Source organism: Falco cherrug, chromosome 1, assembly GCF_023634085.1.
Source record: "Falco cherrug isolate bFalChe1 chromosome 1, bFalChe1.pri, whole genome shotgun sequence".
NCBI classification, from domain to species: domain Eukaryota; kingdom Metazoa; phylum Chordata; class Aves; order Falconiformes; family Falconidae; genus Falco; species Falco cherrug.
Window position 1 is genome coordinate 16933795 of NC_073697.1, and position 19145 is coordinate 16952939.

Below are 19145 nucleotides of genomic sequence, written 5' to 3' on the forward strand. Positions count from 1 at the left end.
GGCCAAACCAAAAGCTAATTTTTGGCTTTGAAACAAACTGTGTCCCACAAACAGCAGCTCACGCACTTGGAGGCGGCCAGGCTACCAAAGAACAGAGTAACAGCATAGGTGGGCATGTAATTGGACTGCATACGACAACCATATAAAAGAAACACATCTTCAAACCTGATTATCTTCTGCCTAGCTTTTCATTATGAGTGATTGAATTTCAGTTTTACTGCTTCAGTGACCATTCCTGGTATCTCAGATAGCGTTAAACAAGCTGATCATCACTTCTAATAAGTCATGTTCATCAATGACACACGCTATGGCTTATCACGTGATAAATTCATAATAAACGTCTTGGATGGTAGGTGCTACGTACTGTAACATTTAATAAGCATTGAATGTATGTAAGATTTTGATTACTCTTTTGCAGAAAGGTTATTACAGCACTGAAAGGAAAACTGAAATTCCAAGGCTCAAAGTTATTTTCCTTACAGCCCTTTGAGATGTTACACGTTTGCCTATCCAAAGCAGAAGAAACATGCATAAGCCTGAGGCAGTTGAGCTAGGAACATGCACACATGTTCCTACCGCTTGCACCTACGCTCTGGGTACAAAGGGTAACAACAGGCCTATGTGCCACAGCTCTCCCTGAGCTACCACATGCCTCCCATCTAGCTGGGCTACGAGAATATGGAGAAGGCACATCATATACTGTTCACGTGGACAACTGATCTCAAAAAAAGCCAATGCCAGCAAGAAAACAACCCACCCTCTTTGCTCCTTTGAGTGACTTCTCCTCTGGCTTACTAATTCTGCTTTGCCCTTCCAGGCTGTGGCATCTTGGGACCCTCACAGAGCCTGCGAGGGCCCTCTTCCAAATGCAGTACCAGCTCTGAAATGTTTTGCAGCACAACTTTTTAACATGGGAAACAGAACCACCAGGTGCATTACTAGTGGAAGAGATGGGTTAAAGAAGATGTAGCCCTCATGTTACATCTCCATGCAACAAAGAAGTAAAAAAGTGCACAGCAGACACGTCACTGAGATAGCCTGCCGTAGATCCCCTGGGGAAAGTCACAGAGGGTCACAGCAAAACTCTAAGGTTACATAAAAACGTGCTCCAAGAGCACTCACCACCACAAATGACTTAAGGAAGGAGGTCTGAGTTTCACAAATTTATTGCAGTCTGCCCATTTCCTCTAGCAAAGCATCATGCAGTTTCTGGTAGATCTCATCACAGGTCTGTACCTAACAGGCATTTGAAGATTCAGGCAGACGTCCAAAATCAGCTGCAATGCTCTTCCACCGCCCTGCTCTCAGCCCCAGTCTTTACCTGCTTTAGCTGAGCTATGTCTGATTCTCATCACAATGCAGTGATTGGTTATTGCTTTAGAGGATAAAGCCCTACACCCACTACATATCTAGATTATTGAGAGAGAGCAAGGAAAAAAATGGCAAAAAGCAACCACAGGGGATAGATGAGCAGTTCTTAGCCTTCCTTCCAAGCAATGAGACACAGGCAGCTGTTAGAGGGTCCCCACAGGAAACATCCTGTGGCTGTCCTGGAACGTTATGTGCTGCTGTAGTCTAGTTTCCCGCACATGGGTTGGGTTCCCAGTGAACTGCTGAAGGTTATCTGTGAGTTTCCACCAGATCTAGACTGCAAAAATTCACCAATGACATCTAAAAGTTTCACTGGACAGGAAAAAAACCCTAAAGAAATGCCTGAGAGAGAGAAAGAGAGAGAGAGAGAGAGAGAGAGAGAGAGAGAGAGAGAGAGAAACCCTCCATCTGCCCAAAAAACTAATAATCCACACAGTAAAACTTTAGATCGAATATTGCATTTAATACTTCAATGCAATCTCTCAAAGAGAACACAAACTTTAAAGCTGCACCAAAACCATGTCTATACTAATCCTTAACTATAGCTGTCCTACAAGATTCAGTCTTCTTCATTTAAATTTTGAGGTTTTTTCCAACACGTTCTCCAAATAAAAGATGTGGGCAAGCCCTACAGAGTGCCAAGAGACCGGTGTAAAAAAAGGAATCATAAGTTATTATAGAAATTCCTTCATTACAGGGAAACTTAAAATACCTAAGCACCAGGCAACAGTTTGAAGTTGCACTTTCACTGCTCCCCTCTGACTTTGCAGCGGGAACATACTTTTTTGTTTTTGATGCTGATTTTTAGAGTTGAACCATGACTCACTTTGCCTTTACTTTAAAGGTGGAAAGAGGAAAGAAAAAGAAAAAAAAGAAGACATTTCTATTATCAAGGAAAGCCCAAAGTTGATTGTTGTTGCATTTATGATGGAAATGTGATTTCACATCATTGGAAGAATATTTATAGAACACACTCCCAGGTAGTTTCACTCTTAAAACTTTCCCATTCTATATTGATACATTTCAATTTGACTGTCACCTGGAAAATAAGAATTATATGATGGGTATACCTGCTTTGGTATCTGTCCAAAGTTATTAATGAATCCTATGGTAGCTGTCTCTTTTAATGGATCATTGATGTTATATATGTCCACTTGCCCCTCATAGAAGAGATGATGAAAGACATTTACAGCTTCTACTGCAGCAGGACCTTGCTGTTTATAGCCAAAGATCAAGTCAATCCACTCATGCAGATGTGCACTCACAAAGTCACATTCCAGAGCCTGAAATTCAAAGGGCATGCATTAAAACTAGCTGTATCCATCACCAGTTGAGTCTACTACACCTGCCACAAAGAAAAATGCAGAATATATTTCGACATATCCTTGTTATGTTTTGATAAAGCCTTGCTTCAAGTACTCCCTAGCCAAAAAAGAAGGGGAGGAAACACCAGTTCTACAGACCTTTGCAACAATTAGCCATCAGCCCCGAATTCACGGACTGGCTAGTAGCTGTAACTGCACAACTTGAGCTTAGATTAATATGCAGTGCAAAGTCCCAACTGATGTTTTCTGTTGCCATTATTAAATTACAAATTACCTCCCGATGAACTCTGATAAATTCACGAGGATCTCCTTTTGCCCATGGGGGTAGTATTACATCACCAAGTTTAGTGCCATTTTGTTTGCAACCTATTAAGAACAAAAGAAAACAAAACAATTGGAGAGAAGCATTGAAACTGAACTGCAACAATGGTGAAAAAAGCATTAAAATATATCAAATTCTAACACCTTTCCTTTAAGAAAAGCAAGCCACTTCAGTCTTTTCTTTAAAATACTGTGTCATTTTTAAATGTCAGGCAATAAAACATGAAAAAATCTGCCTCAGTTGCTCATGCTTGCAGGAGGAAGAATTAAAATATTCTTTTCTAAGACTTGAAGATGTGACAGTGTTTCAGCACCCGCTCTTCAAAACAAACATTACCTTTCTAGCTAGAAGCATAAATTAGATTATGCCTCCTCAGCCTTCACAACTTTACCATGCACAGTCTGTACTCACAACCTTTATGTTTCCCCATCAAGTGCTCTTGGAACATCAATATTTTGTCTTTATTCTTCTATTTAAGTAAATTTCTGCTTTTCTCTCCCTGCCATGGGAAAGACAGACCCACTACTGCAGTGTGTGAAAGTTAATGAAAACAAGAGCCAGTAAAATAGCTTTCTGCAACCACTGCACAACCAGAATCTTGTTATGTTAGTTTAGCTTGCACATAAGCAGCCAACCCTGCTAACCGGGAACTGCTACCATAGCAGCTGTCCATTTTGTACCCAGAAAAATCAGCACAGCAAGGTTAATTCTCTTATCTCTTTTAGATATCCTTGTTCTTATTCTATGAGGAAAACTGGAATAAATGTGCTAGCCCAAATTTAAGAAAGGACATAATTTCCTGTATTTGGCACCTGTTTAGCATGTATATAGCAATGGCATGTCAACAGAGTGTATTTTGAAGAAAATAAATCCCAGTGCAAGACAGTGTAACAGCAAAGTGCACTGAGAAGCCTTGGTGGGGAACAGTATTTCATCCCAGGATTTATTTTCTTCACCATACAAACCTTCTGTACCAAAGAACAGAATTATTGTTTTACCCATGAGAATGGCTACACATCACAGAGTACAGGCTAAATATTCATATCCTAACAGCAAAGAGCTAACTGGCATTCCCAACAGGCTTCACACCCAAGGATATTGGTGATTCCCCTGGGCACGATCTGGCCACATACATTGATCTGGGTCCTGATAGCCCCTTTCCCACTCTTAACATTAAACAGTGACATGTTGTGATTACTAAAAGTGTATTTGTTGTTCCCAGTTATATTCTTGTTTTGTTGCTTGTTGCCAAGAGACAGTTCCACACTTCCTGTTAGCTCAGAGAAACACCAATGAATTTCCAATTTTATAGGGTACACAAGTACTAAGAACATTGCTGCAACAGAAACATGCTTCCCTCACCAGACTGAACCTTCGTCTCTTTTATCTGGGGAAAGGCGAGCAGGACTGCTACAGATTATAACACAGTCAAAAGTATCACACAGTTTTTGACAGTTGTTCATAACGAAACCTTTCCTACTGTTGTTCCAAATGCTCAATGAAGAATTTCTAAACTCTGATGGTCACAGTCCACAATTATCAGATACAATGCTGAGTGGACAAGACCTCAGCATTTTTCAGGTAATGGCCATACCCTTCTGCATGAAATATAATTGGGTGAGGTTTTGCAGGGCGTTCTTTTGTTTTTGCCAGGTTGTGCTTCCGAATCTCTTACAATACATTTTGAAAAAAGGTTTTGAGGCCATTAAAACCTACGACTTGATTAATCTTTATTATTGCTATTAGATTCACAGCACAGAGCTCAGAAAACAGAAGCTTACTGCCACTGTTAAGAGTGACATACAACCTAAGGGACATGTATCCCCTACGGCCCATAAACATGAAATTTGCTGTTGAATAATCACTCTCACAAAAGCTAACTGCAACATTTCAACAAAACCTTTAGGAATACTTTAATAAAAGTGAGGACTGTCAAACAGATTTTGTAAAGCATAAAAATATTCGCAAAAAAGATGGTGAACACCATCATGGAGTAGCAAGTTATGTGGAGAAAAATGCAAACCAGAGAAACCCCAAGTAAAACATGATTTATATGTGGATTTCGAACAGGTGAAAAAAAACCCCAAAAATCAACTAAAACACACCACTCCAAACAAAAATCCTTTTTGGGTATTTCATCGACTTGTTCAGCAATTCTCAGAACAAACTTTGCATTAACTGCATAAAATGAACACTTACTGCTTGAGAAAACATCCTAAGTCTGATGAATGTAAAAAAATAAACCTGAGGTATCACAGAGGAAATAAGAATTCCAGCTACGCTCTTCCTGACTAAAAGATGAGTTCTGAATCATTCAGACTTTCAAATCTAATACTGAATAAACATGTTGTATCAGGAAATATCAGAAGTAGTCCTGCCTATGCTCTCATGTCAAAACGTGCAAGTCGTTCATAATTTTCTCATGCAGTTAAACAGACCTTTTTCTGCCCATATTACAAGACGCTTTTCTTGTGTTGGACTGTCTGCCACTTCTCTTACACCTGTAGCAACACTATCAAGCTCCTTCTGCCTACCTAGGTCAAAATTGTTGGAATTGAGCAGGAACTCAGGGAGGTAGAAGAACTCTGGAATGAGCTCCTTCACGTCTGCCATGTTGTGCTTTGACGCTGAATACCAAGCCTCCCGTACGCTGTGAAACATTCGGTCAGCCAGGTCAAAGTGACCGCCCTGCAGGACACAACAAGAAGCACATCAGCATCAATCTCTCAGCACAGCAGATTTTGCCAAGGTGGCAAATCAGAACAACCTCTGCCCAATAAAGTTACCATAGAATGTAGCATGTTTCTTCCTTTAACACAACTGATTTAAACACAGCTGCATTACTTTTTGGTGCAAATGATAGTAAACAGAAATAGCAATGAGATACAGATATACAGAATTTTAAGAAGAGAGTCACCTAGTCCTATTTCAAAGTTTGGTCTTTTCAGAGAACCACATTTTTTTTTGCCTGATGGCTTCTGTCTAGGAAAATACTTGACATGTAATGTTACAAAACCCATTTATCCATCAAACAGGCAAACAATTCCAGGCTCTGCAAACGTTTATTTTAACACTCAGTACTAAAATGGCTCTTTGGATAGACATACTGGTTTAAAATAACAATCTTTCAACACCTCCAGCACAGAACTGAACAAATGGCATATGATTCTTTCAACAACAGAAAAATAAAGCATGATGAGCAAAGTATTTTTCACAATAAAACTTGCTTTGTTTTTTGCTTGCTGATATTTTGTTCTACATACACTTAGAAAAATGTCCAAGCTACAGGAAAAAAAAGTGTGAATTCCATTACATCACTTACAAAGAAACATCAAAAACCTCCCAGGCAATAACAACTCTGCTAGAAGTATTTCTTCTACCATATTTGATGAAAACAAAGCTGACTGACCATATTTTTCACTTAGGTCTCTCATATACAGCAGGAAAGAAACACAAAGTGAGATGATGCAATTTTTACCTGTAATCGTAGGAAAATCTGAGTAAAAGGCTCCATCCGGACAAGATAGGAAGCCACTATCATGGCTGATGAATAGTGGGTCCCATAGTGATAAGCTGGGGTTTCCCCTGCACAAGATTAAAAATCATAAACATAGAAGAAATAAAGCAGTTAGGTGACTGAATTAGTACTAACTGAAAAAAAGAATTAATTAGTGGTGCATCTTAATTACTCCATGACCTTGGACACACTTAAAATTGGAATTTGTAATTTTCATTCTCAAGAATCTGAAAGCTTTATGGTTTTTCACAGCCACCACTTGAGTTTTGGCTGCAGTCCAGTAGCCCTAATTCAACGGGCTTCTGCAGAGCAATACTGAATGGTTTGTAATTTTTTTATTTTAACTAACTGAAATGTTGCAGCACAGCTATGTTAATTTTTCTGCCGAAGAAACACTTTATTTATAACTTTATTGGTTACTGTGGAATTAAAAGCTTGGGCAGAAATATGTCTCAGAATTGTTGGCTACAGATTTTGTACAGCTTTTACTTTCTTGATTTCCTGGCCAAAAGTCTGCGTAAGTACTCCTTGAGAATACTGATCCATTTCTAGAAATGAACGTCTTTGCCACCTGCTGTTGTTTGATACAGAACAGCACTGCAGTAGTTAAACAGGCTCGTGTCTTCAATAAAAGTACACAAGAAGAAATGTATCATGTAATAGCTGCCTTGCCAAACACGCAAGTTGTATATTCAATATATAAGGAAGCTCTAAAATCAAGAATATGTAACTGAATTGCATCTCATTCTGAGTGGGGTTTTTTTAGCTAAAAAAAAATGCATTAAGATAATAAATGATAAAAGCTAGAGTACTGCTAGTGCAGAAGTATTCCCATGCTTTCGTACAACTTATTTTCTTGCAGCAGTGCTCACACTTAGTAGACACAGCTGGTTGTGTGCTTCATGTGCCTGCCCATGCTAGCCTTTAGACAATGTCAAACTGCTCTGAATATGCAACTGTTTTGTCTTCATTTTTTCATATAAACAAAATACGTCATTTGGATTTAAAACAAACACCACAGCAAGAAAACCGATGCCCCTTTGCTCTAACTTAGTATTTGTTGGAGAGTCACTAAAAACCATGGTAGAGTTCTGCATATCCATATCCAGACCTCTTGATCCATTATATAAAAATCTGTGAGTCCCTCCTGACATGTGACAAGCACACGTCCCTCTGCATTTCCTGCAGGATGGATCATTACTTACCATTGGGATCTTCCCAGTCTTTGTATCGCTTCTTGTACTGGGTTAACCTGTCCTCTGTTTGAGCTCCCATGGGCTTGGCAAGGTTTCTGAATGTCTTGGGATTTGTAAGATCCAGTTCCTTTAAAAATAAATCAGACATCAATTTTATAAAAACAAAAGCACCCCAAACCAAAAACCAAACAAACCCTTTCTATACTGCTGATTACCATATCTAACACCACACACCTTCTAAGGCTGTCATCTTTGTTTCCTACACATGCAGCAGGTACAATGTTGGATAGGCTTAAAACAGTCCTTCAGTCCGACTTAAGAGAGTCAGTGTTTCTTATTTTAAGTCACATATGGGCTCCAGATAATTTTTGCCCTGCTCTCTTTGTCATGTTCCACAATTCCCTCTAATTCTGTTCTTGAATACTCAACAGCCATCTTAACAATATTTTAAGTTATGGTCTGGCTGGTAGCAACAGCTGCCCACAAAAGCATTAACAGGATGTTTCTTCGTTTTTAAAAGTAAATTCTTCACCATGGGGCCAGATTTCACAGCAGCCCCTACCACAGTCTTCTGGACAAGCGTGCTTTCTCTGTGGGCATAATGTCCTTCAGGACATTCAGTAGAAAGCTAATGCAAAGACTTACAGGAACTGTTGTAACACAGGCAACTGTCTTAAAACAAACTACTGATCCCAGCCCTCACTTGTGCACAGTCCAGTAACAGCTGTAAAATCAGCGCAGGCAAGGACCTGCCTGCATGGGACAGCCGAGAATCTCTAATATCCTACCCACTGATAAGCAGGAGGAACATTACAAAATAGACGAAATCAAACAACTGGTGATAAAGACAAGCCTCAGTTTTACCAAGGCAGTATGAGCCAGCTATAATATCTGCAAAAACTCCCAACATATAAAAGATTGCTGACAAGGTATTTTATTTACCTCTGAATCATAGTCTGCAAGGATCCAGGGAAAGACAGGGTACTGCATGAGATCATTATAGGATCTGCCCGCCAGAGTGTTTAAGTGCATCAGGTACTGGAAGTTACTGATTTCTCCTCTCTTAAGGAAGACAGATAACAGCACCGTAAAGTGTTCGCTTTACAACAATCCAATGTCTATACTGCCAGACTGTCAAAGTGTTAAGCTCTCCCCAAACATACAAAACTTATTTCAATATTACAACACTCACCCTATTTTTACTACAGTTGCCCCCCACCTTGTAATTTCAATGGTATAACAATTTCCTATTTGATGATGGTATCATGAAATATTACAAACTAAAACATTGAGATACACTTTCTATAGTAGTATATACCACCTGTTTGATTAGGAGGATGCAGCTTATGTGCCCTCATTAATTACGTATCACTACAAAACGTGGAATTTAGTTAAAAAAAAAATCCCCAAAATTTTCATACTTACTTCCCATCTTTGAGTAACAGATTTTTCTCCCACTAAAGTGCTAAGCAAGCCAGACCTAATGGGAAGAAGGAATTGCATTTTCTGACTTAGCAGTAAGATCTGGGTTACATCTTCACAAGACAATCCAAAGTTTTATTCTCAAAACTTGTAAATTTTAACAATTTGAAAAATGGGGCTTTGTTCCTTCTTAATTTATCAAAGTCTTTTTTTATTTCTAAACACATACTGTTAAAATCATGGACATTAATTACACAGTTCACTGCAAGTACAAACGTATCTAACAGACTGCTGACAAGGAAAATGTCTAATGGCTTTGGCACTCCAATTGCTTTCAGAATGTATCTGTATACCAATAATGTTAATCCTGATAGTATATATTAATTAGTAAGAAGATATACCAATGCTGCTAATGATATTAGTACATTTAAAATAACTGGAGCACATCACTAGTTAAGTTATTTTGGTAATGTCCAATTTTACATCAAGGTTGCAGTACTCTAGTGAATCCCGACCTTCATGCAAGCATCATTTATTTGAAACTGATTAGCTACAGAGCTTGTGAGGAACAGAATCACCTACCCTTGCTCTACGCTGGTGTTTGGTCTCTGCCCAGACACTGACTCTGAACTGTCAGTTAGAGATGGCACCACAGCCAAAAACCTGCATCAGCAGTTAAAAAGAGATTAAGATTAGAGTTTCTGACCTTGGTATGTCTTCTCCCTAGAAACAGCGTGCATTTAGTACAGTTACAGACTTCGTTTTGAGCAGCTACATAACATCTTCAGCAAAATTGGAATGACCCTTTTCTCACTGAATGCATATCACAAGTTTCACACACAGGCATTAGTGCTTCCTAGTGGTTCTTTTGCACAGCATCAAGTTACTATCAGGGTTATCCACGGCCCAACACCCATCACTCTTGCAATCTGCTTCTGGTTGTTAGGTCACTGTAAGGCTCACATATGGCTCCACACAGACATTTGGAAATATTTGGATTAAAATGTTCTACCTTATTTTACAATACCTTTGATAAACTTTGTTTCTAACCCCTTTTTGGAAAGCTAGAAGATAGTTCCGTCCATCTCCTGAGAAAACTTCAATTGCAATTGGCTGAAAACAGAGGACAAACCCATGTCAACACTAACACATTTGCTCATCACCTCTGAAGGTCAGGCACAGACTAGTGTAGTTATACTATACATATACACATATATATATGACACCACATTACGGTGAAGCAGACTTTGCTCAGCACAGCCAGATGTTTTATTTTTGGTCCACTAAAATTCACTAATACAGGCAAACAGAACTACACCATAGTAAGCCAAATGTTCCAACAAAGATGCCCAATTTCAGCACCTAAAGACAGGCAATAACTTCACTTTCCAAATAGTGAAACACAGGTAATAGCTTCACTTTCCAAATACTGATCAGTCATGTATTTATTTTACTTTTTAAAAATGACATTATAAAAAAATTCCAGAATAGGCTCCTCAATCCAAAAACAGTGCCTGTGTTACCTGCAAAAGGTATCTCCTTTTATGTACTTCCTTGATATCTTCATATGCAAAAATGCTGCATGTTCTTTTAAGTTGACTTGGACCTTGCCTTGCTCCCCTAGGTATAATTGGCTCGTGCATCCTGTAAATGAGCATAAACAGGGAGAGAGAAGTGATAAAAAGACGATAAATTAGAAAATTCTCTTAATTCATATGAGAGTCCAGTTACAGAAACAGCTGATTTTCACAATATACCATACTACACTGAGCAATTTGTGAGCACAGAGGAAACTGCTCCTGAGGTCTTTCTGAATCTGACATTGTTTTAGAGTTGACTCCTCAAAAATCTTATTAAATACTTCTTGTTCAGCTATCAAGAATTGAGGAATCTCACCACTAATCTACTCACTTTGGAGGCAGTGTCTCAATATCCCGTATTTCTCTGGTGGCTGTCATGGTAAATCCATCAATGACATAGAAGTGCTCTTTCCCAAAGAGCAGCAACCCTTCACTGGTGTCCAGGCCCTGGACCCGAGCACAGCGGTACATGTGCTGAATCTGTAACGAAAAGCAGACTCTGAGCAAAAAGCAGGTTAACAAGCTTAGATCATTGCTTTGTTAGAACAAGCCCCAGACACTACTGTTATCCCTTGCAGATATGGCAAAAATTCTGCTGTTTTCCCCCTTAATCAGAGATATACCCAACACTTGTGATACAGCAGTTTGGGAAGGGAGTTAAATAAAGCCTCCTCTGTACGAGAAAGACTTATATATTTACCAAGTTATCCACTCACACCATGCTTTTTGAGCATAGTTTAGAACCTGTAGTCCACTTGATTATGATGACAAATGTATTTACTGGTATAGTTCAGACAGACAAAGTCTGAAATACCAAATACACAGCACAGTCATTCAACACTCTTCTTGGGAATAAACTACTACTTATCAAGGTTCTTCATTCCAGTGAAGGGAACAATTAATTACAGACAGTCTGCCAAGTTCAACATTTATATTTGCAACATATGTTTTCTGTCTGGACTCATTAAGCCAACAGGGTAATAATCCAAGCATGTAGCATGTAGCTTTCATTTCAGGACAGGTTCTTTTTTCCCTAGCAGGCTGAAGGAAAGAAAAAGAATGTTTCCAGTACAGGAGTTTTGGCCCAGGATCTCTTTGAACCAGAGCACACACCTGATTTCAAGGAAGAAGCTGACGAAATACTAAACAAATTCAGCTGTAGATCAGGGAAGGTATCTAGGACATTTATTAATGCTTGCAGTATGTAATGCAGGAATTTCAATACAGTAAGTGCTTGGTGTGTTCAAAAGTACACGGTACCTTCTCTCCTTCTTCGAGAAGTCGAAGCAAAGTTGTATTGTCAGTCTTCTCCTCTTCATCAATTGAACTCCCCTCAACAATTTGATCCTGTGATTGGTCCTGGTTCTCATCATCTCCTCCGTCAGGAGCAGAGCGAGACCGTTTCAGGGGGGGTTTTACCAGGCCTGGGGAATAACAGAGATAGATAAATAAAAACCTGACACAAAAAAATTCACTTCGCAAAAACCTATTGAACTTTGAAATTACTGATCCAATGCTAAGACAGAAAAACAAAAGTCCTACAGGACCCTTAAGCTTATCTTAATGCAAATGAATGAAAAGATATAAATGCAGATAAATTTAAAGAAAACAGTTCTGAACAAAACAATCTAACCTTTGACTCTTGCAATAGTGTCCTCCCCATGTTCTGGCTCCTGCTGAGTGGTTTCACCCACTGTATTCTCTTCTATAGCATCCTGAAATACTGCAGGGTTTCCAGAAGCCAGGCGCATATAGTACTCCTTACTGTCATAACTTACAGCTCTTCGGTAACGAGCAGGTTTCTTAGAAATAATTGAAGAAAATGCTTGGTCAGTCAGCTCCTCAGTCACTTTAGTGAACGTGTTTCAGGAATACTGTGTGCAGCACAGTGCATGCCCATCAAGTGTTTTGTGCGTGCTCAGTCATACACCAACACATACAGAAACAGACACTCATCAGCAGATCTAATCCATCAGCTATTTGCAAGGGAGCTATTCAGCCACTCAAGTAATAAGGGGCTTGCAGAAAAGCCTGCAGACAAACCTAAACCTGGAAAATCAGAAGCATGGCCAGTATGTTATGAACTGTCACAAAAGGCCAGGATACTTGTGCTTAAGATTGATAGATCAGATGGCCATTTTATCAACTTTCATAACTCCCTACAACATACACAGCTTATTCATTAGCCAGCTGATTTCTTTGCTGGGCAATAGTTTGAACAAAAAATTGCTTCAGGGAATGATACAGATGTGTGGAAGTTGGTATGAACTAAAAGCAGCCAGGGACCAGCTTCAAGGCTTGGAAAGTCTTCACTAATTCAAGTCACTTCTTTTTTTAGTAAAGATTCTGACAGTTTGTGGGCAGGAGACCAGCACAGAAGTATCCATTTAAACAAAGTAATTCCTTGAGCACCATTTGTACCTTTGGGTGACAATGGATTATGAAACCCTGGTGGTGTGGCGGTTTTTTAGTTTGGGGGGTTTTGTGTATTTTGTTTTGTTTGGGGTTGGTTTTGTTGAGGGTTTTTTGTGAGTTCTTTGGTAGTTGGTTGGTGGGTTTTTTCTCTCCTTTGTCCACTCCATCCCTTACCATAAGCTAATTCTTACGTTCCTCCCTTGATTATGGAGATAACATTCAAAATAGAAAACTAAATGAGGACAATAAATATATCTGAATGATCACGGGAGATACAGGTGAAAATCAAAGAGGTATTAAAGAGCCTTTCCAAAATTAAAACACACTGATGCGTATGGATGGATGAAAACCCCATGGATTTTATACTACAGCTGAAAACTTTCTTCTCTGACTACTATTTAACATCACACTCAAACTTTAGAAAGCTTTGTGAATGTGTTCAGTTCTCCACCACAAATAGGGGTTTTTTGTGTGTTCTGTAGCATTATTTCCCATGAATCTCAAAATTAGATTGGGATAATTACAAATTATTATTATTATTAATCCAGTTAAATGCTTTACATTATGTAAATTGCAGAATATCATTGCTATTTCCGTCAAGATTTTTCCTTGTCCACTTTTGCAGTAATAACTGGAAATATATAAAATGTGATTTTTTTACCTTTTTTTGGTGTTCATCTGTATGATAGTATAGTGGGAAAGTAAATGACCCCCCAAAAAATCAAGCTTAGTTTTCTTACAAGTGGATGCTTGGGATGATAAAGAGATTAAGATCAGCAACACAGAGATTTATTGTTTCAGGTCAAATTGGCTGCCCCCAGAAATTTAAGGTACTGATCTAATTTGTTTACTTATGTTCAATTAAGTCTTCACTCATCACCACAAAAATGCCACCCAGATGATGCTTAAAACCTCTGTGGAAAAAACTTAAAACCTACAAAGAGAAATCCTAACTAGCACTGCTAGCATGAAGAAAGGAAAACAGTAACAATTTCTATTAGATACTCTGTATAATAGGATTACTTTCATATGTATCTGTTAGTCTGTTGAATGTAACTCAAAATGAGTGCACGCACATTACACATTGTACTTAGTGATGGGCAAGACTGTGAATGTAATTAGCAGAAGCAGCACAATACTGAAATGCTTGCACAGCAGCCACTTCCAAACGAGTCTGTTGTTTTCAAGGCAGGATTCATCTTTTTTAAACAAATGTATTTTATTAATAGTAAAAAGGAGGAGAAGAGTCAGCTAAGACAAAATTAACCTGGGCTCTAAGTAGTAGGCCTGTTACAGTCCATTACGGCTAAAAGGGAGAACTGCTTACCAGATCCTCTCTTAGAAAGAAACACTTACTTTCCCAGTAAGTGCTTCCCAGTCATCGTGCTGCCCATTACTAAACATGTTCCACTGACCATTAGTTGAAATCCCAAAGCCACAACACTTCACACAGTGAGAACAGTGATAGCACAGCCCAACACAGCCTGTTAGTGTGCAGCAAAGAAGGCAAGATCTACAGAAAGTTTTATTAAGTGAAGGTTGAGGATAGCACAGTAACATCTTTTAATGTGATTACTTGAAAAAACCTTTAGGCCTGGAAGTATTTACTGAAAGAGCAAGTCGAAAGCCAAACGTAGAAGCCTTGTTAAGGTTGCCTAACATGCAGGAGGAAAAAAAGTTGTATTTATTTTACATTCTTTCAGTCCGTGTACTTGTTTCTTTACCTTTTGAGGAATGGTATCATCAGATGTCTCAGGAAGTCTGCTTGAGAAGTCAGACTGAAAACAGGGCATCAATTATATAAGCATCAGAAAAAGAACACTTTTGAAAAGAATGTATGATGGCATGTTCTCCACTCTGGGTGAATTAGACTGTCACTACAGCTAGTGTGTATCAGGCTGCAAGCAGACAAATACACCTAATGGTTTAAAAATGGTTGAATGCTAATTTTTGTTTGCTTGCTTTAAGTACTTTGACACTTAAGCTTAATTCGAGGAAAAAAACTCTGCATGCATATATGCATGCCTAAAGGGACACAATAAAGACTGCTCCATATCATAAAAATGGTGTTCCAAAACTAACAGGAACTAACTGCCAAGCTTCCAAAGGCCACGTGCAATACTGCTACACAGCCCACGTTCACATTCATGGGCTGTGAAAGCACATTTAATTTCAGAAATGCACCCAAACCAAGGCCCATAGCCTGTCTGGTTTCTTCTTTCTTTTCTTTTTTTTTAGATCACTTTTACCATGTTATCTAGCATAAGGCCAAGAACTCAGGCTGAAACCTCCCACAGTTATGGTACTTGTCAGCCTCCAGGGGCTTGTGAAGATGCCTCTGCTGTTCAGTGGCATGATCACTTAGCTGATGCAACCACACCTCATCTGATGCTGCAATTGTTAGTCTTCTGGTTCACTTAGTTTTCAGCTGAGAGATGCCGTCCCTTCCCTAAATATACTATGAGGAACAACCAGACCTTATCAACAATTCAGGACATACAGACAAAATAGCAGGTAATACCAACAGAGTAAGGTAAGTTTCTTAAGAAAACCTTATTAAAAAAATATGGATTTTACAACAGGGCATAAAATTACTCATCCCAAAATCTTGACTACTTACCAGCAAGTTTGTTTCTTGCTCGGCTTCAGGCATGTAGGGATACTGAATATAAAACATGTCATTTCGCACCATCTTTTTCCTCATTCTGCAGGGACCCTCAGTCATCTCCAACATCCACTTGTCAAGATGGGAGCCAATGGGGGGACCCCACAAACCTCTCTCTCGGAGTAACTCATATTCAATTTGAGACCACTCTTCTGTCACGTATTTTAACGCATTCTGCTGACGCTGAATACAAAGACATTTGTATATGCATCAGGAGTGATGCTTTTAAACCTGTCTCTGATATGAACAGAGACATTTTTACTACAGTACAGAAAGAAGTGAAATAATTCATAATTCTAGTAGCATTTTCTAGTACACCTTAATAAGATTTCCAGTGTTGGTTACCATGAAAGCAGGCTTCATATCGTAATCTTCTCAACAAAAAATGGGGAAGTAAAAAAAGAGGTGAAAGTTTTGCTTTTGGTTTGTATCATTAACTAAACATATTTCTAAATGGAAAATATGAAAGAAATTTAACGCTAATGCACTCATTTTGAAAAAGGATTTTAAGAATGAAAACAAAAATTCTGTTGGGGGCTTTCCCTGGCTGTATTTACACTGGAGAGGGAAATTAAACGCAGTAAAGTTTGGCGGGTGTTTTTTTTTTAACTAATCACTTTCAATGATCTGTATCTCTTGGAAGCTGATTTCTCAAGATTTATAGCATGTAGCTCAGCAACTAGTTTGAACCAAAGGTCTTTGGGAATGTTTGGAAGAAACCGCAGGGTGCAATGATTTCATTCTGGAAGGCACATATCAGCCACTTTTTATTTCTGCATGATTTGGGAAAGGTATCATAAAATTTTCTTTGTGTTACTATAGAAGTAGAGTTTGTACACAATGCTTCTCCACATCTTCTCTTAGGTTTTTGTATGATGTTTTAGAAAGACAGCATATTCTAGCATATTTCAAATCTCTTTTTTTAAAAAAACCACACTTCTAAGGAAAGACTACCTAAGCTTCTTGGAAAAAAATTAAGATTTAACATGTAACATTGCTAGAAGAGTTTTCATATCCACAACCAAAATGTATCTACACATTCAAGCATTTCACCAATGACAGTCCAATATTTTACAAGCCCCATATTGAGAAATGGGACTGGTATACCTAACAGGTCAAAATATCAGTGTCGTGTAATTAAATCATTGAATCATACCTCCTGGTATTCCTTATACTGCATATCAACCAGGTCCCGAACCACTGCAATGTGAGTAAACATCCACTGGGAAATCTCCTAATACAAAGGTAAGAGGACAGACAGAATGACACTTTATAAAAGAAGATTTTGTTTGAATGAAAAGCCTATGAATACATCACCTTGCTAACTGTGCTCACAATGGATATTTTTTCTAAGAAATCAATTACTTAGATGATGAATTTCAAACTACTGCATGCAACGGTATTTAAGGTTTTGGGGTTTTTTGCTATTTTCTTCTTGTTTTATTTTTAAAGGCAGTAAATGCATATATAGAAATATCCTTTAGAAGAAACTGGCAATCATTTGAAAAATATTTTAACTAACATTCAGAACATTCCCAAACCGCCAAAGATTGGCACTGACAAATATTACTACTTTTGCCTATTTCCTTTTAAGTAATATTTTATGGATGCTGCCTAGTTTGTCGGAAATCCTCAACTCTGTACTACAGTATCTCTGTTTTTAGTTATTGCCCCCTCTACTGATACAGCCAGCAACCGCTCCTGTCAGCTCAGTTTATGAGTTTCTTACTGTTTGTTTTAGTGTGTATGCCTGCTCACCAGGAAAAGGACTGAGAGCAATGAGAATTCTTTATTTTATCAAAGATACCAAATTAGTTTTCAGATCAGAAAGAGAACTGGCAACATTAATTTTTTTTTTCCACAGGGGACAAACTCCTGATTAAATCAACAGGAGCTACACATTTCCTTGCGGCAGGAATACACCTGCCCTCCTTGACACAACATGTCCCCAGTGTTTCAAGTGCTAAATACAGTAAGAAATTAATCCTCCTAAACTTTCAGACTCCTCTCTTTCCTTTGTTTTCAGTGCCTCAAATACTTGATACTGACTCCCTGCAATGACCCACCAGGTACTGTCCTACTGAGAGCATCATTGCAGTGCTATTCTGGTCTAACCTTTTTTTTAATTAAGCAAGCAGGTTTGTAAAGTGCGCATCCAGTTCTACTATCACAGATGGTTTTGCTGAATTCTTCTCTGTAGTACAATAAAAACTGTGCAAAGCAGCATTTGTTTAGTTATGATACATGCATGCTTATATAGGGATCTTCCTAAACCACATAAACTTGGGGGCAGAATAGAAAAAAGGACAAACATCTATCTCACAGCTTCCATTTCAGAGCAGTATTGCAAACTGAATTTAAGACCCAGACTAGCAAAGCAATAAAGCAACTGAGCACTCTCACCAACATTGAAGAGTTTAATGCTTGGCTTAATGTTACAGATACGCAGCTGCATCTACTAGATTAGGACTCACACAAGCAAGATGCCCAGCCTGGCTATTCCAAAAGGGGAAAGAAAACCAAGCACTCCACAGGATTCCTTACACTGGGATATTTACCATAAACCCTGAACATACCTTGCTGGATTTTAGCCTGCGTGTTATTAATCGACAGAAATTACCTGTGTAGAGAGGTTGTGTTTATGGAGCCCGCTCTCCTTGCGGTTTCTCCTCGAACCAGTTAATTTAGAGAGACCAAACCCACTGCTAACTCGTGAAAGTTTGGACTGTGTGGTTGGAACCAAAGCCTCCCCTCTACTGATGCATTTCTTCTCATGAGCTGAAAAACAAAGAGAAAGTGTTGGGAGCATTTTTTAGGGGATTTTTTTTTTTAACTCCCTCCATTATATACACACATATACTATTAATAGAATAACCTTTTCTGCCGCTTTAAAAAGGTAGATGTTTGGGGAATTAGAGGAATTGCGTGGGTGGGGTGGTTGTTTGGGGGTTTTGTGTAGTTATTTATTTGTTTTAAGAGTGCCCAGCAGCCCTCACATACATGTCAAACATTCACGACTTGTATGAGGAAAGATCTGCAGGTGAAATATGGGAATTGCTTGCATTTTGAAATGAAGCACAACAGATTCATTACTCCTTTGATGGATTATCAAGATGAGGGTCCATGAGCTATAAATTCTGTCCTCGTTTGAAGAGATGAAAACAGCTATGTATAACAAAACCATCACCTAGCCTCCCCTCTACCCCTGCGAACTTCGTTTTTGTTGATTTACATCACTTAAAGAACAAATGGGCGTTCCAAAGAAGGGAGACAGCGTCTGGAGAAATATTTTTTTCTCAAAACAGTTACAAAGATAACAGAATTTATATAAT

At 38.6% G+C, this 19145-nt stretch overlaps 1 protein-coding gene across 5 annotated transcripts in view; it reads right to left on the bottom strand.

The window, feature by feature from the left end:
- The window catches only part of WDFY3 (WD repeat and FYVE domain containing 3), a 185216-nt gene that overhangs the window by 13673 nt on the left and 152398 nt on the right, over positions 1–19145 (bottom strand). For 4 of the 5 annotated variants that reach the window (XM_055722688.1, XM_055722682.1, XM_055722709.1 and 1 more), the window contains 17 exons: positions 18434–18591; positions 16970–17047; positions 15769–15996; positions 14873–14926; positions 12367–12535; positions 11994–12157; positions 11065–11213; positions 10677–10797; positions 10181–10266; positions 9736–9816; positions 9157–9211; positions 8674–8793; positions 7741–7858; positions 6497–6603; positions 5553–5706; positions 2971–3062; positions 2442–2654 (listed from right to left, as the gene is read on the bottom strand). In XM_055722688.1, the coding sequence (XP_055578663.1) occupies positions 2442–2654; positions 2971–3062; positions 5553–5706; positions 6497–6603; positions 7741–7858; positions 8674–8793; positions 9157–9211; positions 9736–9816; positions 10181–10266; positions 10677–10797; positions 11065–11213; positions 11994–12157; positions 12367–12535; positions 14873–14926; positions 15769–15996; positions 16970–17047; positions 18434–18591 (2147 nt within the window). The remainder of the gene's footprint in view (positions 1–2441; positions 2655–2970; positions 3063–5552; positions 5707–6496; positions 6604–7740; positions 7859–8673; positions 8794–9156; positions 9212–9735; positions 9817–10180; positions 10267–10676; positions 10798–11064; positions 11214–11993; positions 12158–12366; positions 12536–14872; positions 14927–15768; positions 15997–16969; positions 17048–18433; positions 18592–19145) is intronic. The other variant, XM_055722701.1, reaches the window with a different exon arrangement.